This window comes from Atta colombica, unplaced genomic scaffold (genome assembly GCF_001594045.1).
Source record: "Atta colombica isolate Treedump-2 unplaced genomic scaffold, Acol1.0 scaffold161, whole genome shotgun sequence".
Lineage (NCBI taxonomy): Eukaryota > Metazoa > Arthropoda > Insecta > Hymenoptera > Formicidae > Atta > Atta colombica.
In genome coordinates this window covers 599131-603978 of record NW_017259252.1, presented here as the reverse complement: position 1 = coordinate 603978, position 4848 = coordinate 599131, and the positions used below count along the sequence as shown (strand labels likewise).

Here is a 4848-nt window from a genome sequence, read left to right as displayed (position 1 = left end):
AAGGATATATATAGAATATTATCAATCTTTATTTAATTGTAAACATCAAAGAGATTATAATGAAAATTGAAATAATTTTAGAATATCACAAATATTCTATGCGAGTAATATATATAGAATTAACAATAAGTTAATACGAGCTGGACGTGTAGTGTCTTATCCTAAAAAACACAACATTAACTGTTTGAATCTCCATTTTGGAAGTTTTTAATAATTAATTTTAATTTTAATTTTAATTTTAATTAAAATCATATAGAACCAAAGGCTCAATTAAAATTCAAACAATTATAGAACTAAAGAATTCTGAGTCTAGAAATTCTTATTAAATTAATAAAGTTAAGTAATAAACACTACTTACAAAAGAATTATATTAAATGATAGAAGTGAAGATACAACGCTATAAAATACAAATTCGATTCCTTATTGATCTTCGATATCATACAATGTATACATATAAAAAATGTTTAATTTTAGTTTCTAAATACTGAATATACAATTCACACATTTCCATTGGAATTATTTATAAAAAAAAGACTAGATAAATGATGGGGCTGCACAAGAAAGAACAAGATTTATTTCAAAAAGACACGAGGATTTACTCACCAGAGCAGCTTGCTGAGGAATGGGTGCGATACCGCCGACGTTTGCGGGGGTGTAATAATTAGTCGGGCTAACCGGCGGTGAAGGGTAAGGCCAGTAAAAAATGGGTGGCGGATATGGCGTTGCAAATTGCGGCGGGCCACGGGACAGCATTGCGGCTGCAGGCGGAAATATCGCCACAGGTGGTGGTGGCAACATTGTGCCCCCTAAGAAAGAAAGAAAAAGGACGACAATCAATGTTCGATCGAAATGATCCGGGCAGCTTAATTAGATCAACGCAGATGAAAAAAAGCAATCGTGCTTGTAGAATCTACTGCGATTCACGGATTTCTTTTTTTGACCTTTATAATCACGATTTGAAGTCAGTTATCTCTTATAGTTTGTAATATCGCGGATTCGAACTTAACGTATCGTTGATAGAAAAAAAAAGGGACTCGCAGTACCCACGATCGTCCGTTATGTATGTACAAACGTAAAGAAGAGCGCCCACTATGTAACCACTCCATAATTACGACGAGTGACATCGTGCAGATCCGCAGAGATGTTTCTAGAAGCACACAAAGCGTTTCTCATTTAGTAATGCGCCAGTATACAGTCGACCATATTCAACAGCGTGTTTCGCACTATGAAAGTGAATTAGTGAGATACCTGTTTTTTTCTTTTTTTAATGAAACAACCACTAAGATCTTTGTACGCTGCACGATTTCACTTTCAATTAGATTGATCTTAGTACGGTTTGAGCAAACATTCTGTTAGACATGTATTTTATGCACATATATTAAGTATTTGATCGGCGCTGCGACGCAGCGCGACGATCCAATTCTACATACATACCTGATAACAATCAAAAATAATCCTTTTCATTGTTTTAAAAGTATTATAAAAACTACTTTAAAACTTTGCGAAAAATAAGCTCGCGCGTGCCCAAAACGTACAAAGAATGCAGTTATCCAAAGGAATAATGATTTGGACTTGGCCTACCTGGAAGCACAGAAGTTAGTATTTGTAGGTCCCGCTACCATAACAGCAATCGACACTGCACCATTGTAACACGATGTATAATGTATATCTTTTTATATATATATATATAATATGTAATGCAGCAACTTGCGATTTCGCCCCTCTGCCAAATCACCAGATACACGCAGATTCTCACTCTCTTTTTCTCTCCCCTTTCCTTCCTTTCTCTCTTTCACTCCCTTCTCTCTCTCTCTCTCTCTCTCTCTCTCTCTCTCTCTCTCTCTCTCTCTCTCGTGCTCTTCTCTTTTTTGCCTAGCGAAAAAGCCTTTTTGCGTGCGCCTTTTTGTAACAAAAGTACAGCCCACGTGCGTATCATTTATCTTCCTTAGATATTTAAAAGAGTCTGAAAAATAAATAAATCACATACAGCAATTATTTTAAAGTTATTCCATGTTCCATGATTTGAGGCAAATAGGTTTGAGCAAAAACATGATACGAATGGCAGGCTGTCATTTCGCACAATTTGAAGAAAAAAAACGTGGATTCATATCGCATTGGGCCATTTGCAGGCGGAAACGTGTAACACAATGGGAGGAATAAATAGATTTATTAACTAGTCTCTAATAGGCCGCTGGAATGATCGGCATAGCAAAAAGCAACGACTTGTAAGTATTGGCCACATTGAAGAATAACTTTTTGATAGTATTTAACTTGAATAAATGTCTCTCAACATCTTGAAAAAGTGAGTAATCACGAAATGAGAGAGGAGAATAGTCGGACGATCTTATTTTAAAATCGTCTTAAGTAATGTTGTCTTAAGTAATAAAAAATAAGATGTTAATACGGTTCTGTGATTGACTTATAACATCTTAAGACGGTCTTAAATGTAAGAACCAATTATGAACCGGCCTCAGAGATCAGTCTTTTAAGTGGAGATAGAAAGAAGAGAAAATTCACGGATAAAAAGGTCAAAAAAATGGACAGAAAGGGGGGAAGGAGGGGGGGGGGAGAGAGAGAGAGAGAATTTTACGCAAAAGAAAAACAGAACAAAAAACAAGGAGGACGAATGAGAGAAAGAGAGCTAAGAGTTACGACACAGAAATCTCCAACTTGACTTGTAGATATACCAAAGATACCTGTGAGCCCAATGAAAAAAAAATGTATAGAACGTAACAAGATACGCGGTGGTTGCAATCTTCAATTTCTATTCCAACAAGATCTTTCGGAAGTTTCGAACTTTGCGTTTTAAAGAAAAGCCATATCCTCCTCACATACTCTATCACTTACAAGTAACGCTTCGTCTCGCTCCAGAGAAGTGCGGAGAGCGAGACGGCGCAAAGGGATCGGACGCGAAGAGTGCAACCACCGGGCAACGTAATATAATCAGGATAAGAGTCCACCAACCCGGCAAGCAAAAAGATATATATATCCACAAGGCACATTTATTAAACATGATCGTTTTCACCGTCGATATAAAAATCGTCGATATACAGAAAGTGTATAATAAGGAGATAAAAAAAGAAAGAGATTATATCGCGTGTGTATGTATGAGTGTGCGTATGCATGGAACGTATATACCGCGAGCGTGTCCTATGCTTCTTGGGAGGAGAGGGTGGGATAGAGGGAAAAAAAAAGAAAGAACTCTTGAGGAGGAAAATGTTGACGGAAATGAAGACATGGAGATGATGAGCTTTCTTTAAGCTCATGTATCATCTCGCTAGGACATCTTCACGCTCTCGGCACACTGTTGGTCATTGAAATTACAATGGAAAAAATGTATTGAAATATTGAAATTTACAGAATGGATAGATCATATGATAGAATATAAAAATATACTTCTAATAAAAATACCAAGCTGTAATTTTAAACTCCATGTATCATAAATAATCTATCATATAAATATATATCACTTGACATATTTTGATATATATTTTGATATTACAATTTTAATGACCAGCAGTATACATTTGTGCTAGAACACTCCGAGATGCACCCCTATGGAAACGACGCAAAAAGCGACCAATGTTTCGGCGCTCTGTGTTCTTATCGCACTTCTCGTCATCCATCATATAATGATCCCCGTCATAATGTAAGAATGCCAGGTATAACATTACGCGCAATATAATTTGAGACTAATTGTAATTGGTAGTAAATTTCTGATTAGTCCAATTGGTCATGAATGTATAAAATGTATACCTAATATTCTTATATCATGGTTCACGTGATATAAGATACATTCGCGTGACAAACGGTGATCAACATCTGTCCATTTCGCGTCATCTCGCCATGTTTCACTATCTCTATGATATCAATTAATGCTACAACTGAATCAGGAGATATAGTCTCTTTTAAAGATGTCAGAGAGATGCATGTCCTCCAGGTTCCTTAATCCCAGGACGTTGATTCGGATCGGCAGATAATCACATCGTCTTCGCTGCGAAAATTTTTATATTTTCTGACAATTAATAACGTTTTTCATTTTTTAGCCCGCAAAATCATAATTAACGTGCATATCGCCATTATCTCACCAAGCATCCTGAGATTAAACAAACGATCATTTACCGTGTAAATATACCCGATATTCGTTTCTTCTTTCTTTTTCCTTTTTTTTCAAATGGCTTTCAATCATGTTCAAAATAAATTATCTTCTCGAACAGTTATATTATAAATAATAAAAATCGGATAGAGAATGTGTAATAACAGTTACTTTGCTGCAGATACTATGACAGGATGGATAGAGAGCTACGACAGCTGAGAAGGAAGCATAATCAAGTGTTCTTCTCCAATTTCAATAGGCTACAATTAAAGTTATAGAATGACACAGTATATATGTTAAAGTGAGATAATACAGAAAAAAAATGTATACATGCATTTTTCTCCCTCATAGGATTTTCATGAAAGCACCTGTAACCAGATTCTGATATAAGATTTCTAATTTAAACAATATTCACTGAGAAAGAAAAAATTCATTTTTTAAAAGAAGGATTTCCTTAATGGAAAAACGATTATAAAAAAAAGTACATCTCTTATTTTTTCTATACTTTAATAATTTAATATTCGAAACTTATTAAAATAAAAAAAAGAACACGTGATTGCATTTCCATGTGAGATTATATTAAGACATTCACTATTGGTTTTGTATGGTAATGCTATTGTTAGGGCTACAACAGATAAAATTCCGTAACAATAACAGTAAGACATAAATTATTAACTTATAAATCAATAGGCCAATTAGGATATTACTTTAGATCTACATAATCTAATGAAAATAAAAATAACAGTAAAGTT

At 34.8% G+C, this 4848-nt stretch overlaps 1 protein-coding gene across 1 annotated transcript in view; it reads right to left on the bottom strand.

Annotated features, from left to right (window-relative positions):
• LOC108685881 (pollen-specific leucine-rich repeat extensin-like protein 4) overlaps positions 1 to 1374 on the bottom strand; it is a 2680-nt gene extending 1306 nt beyond the window's left edge. The window contains exons 1-2 of the mRNA XM_018190890.1: positions 1069 to 1374; positions 604 to 806 (exon numbers count right to left, since the gene is read on the bottom strand). Of these exons, the coding sequence (XP_018046379.1) occupies positions 604 to 798 (195 nt within the window). The 5' untranslated portion in view covers positions 799 to 806; positions 1069 to 1374. The remainder of the gene's footprint in view (positions 1 to 603; positions 807 to 1068) is intronic.
• Between the last annotated feature and the right edge of the window lie 3474 nt (positions 1375 to 4848).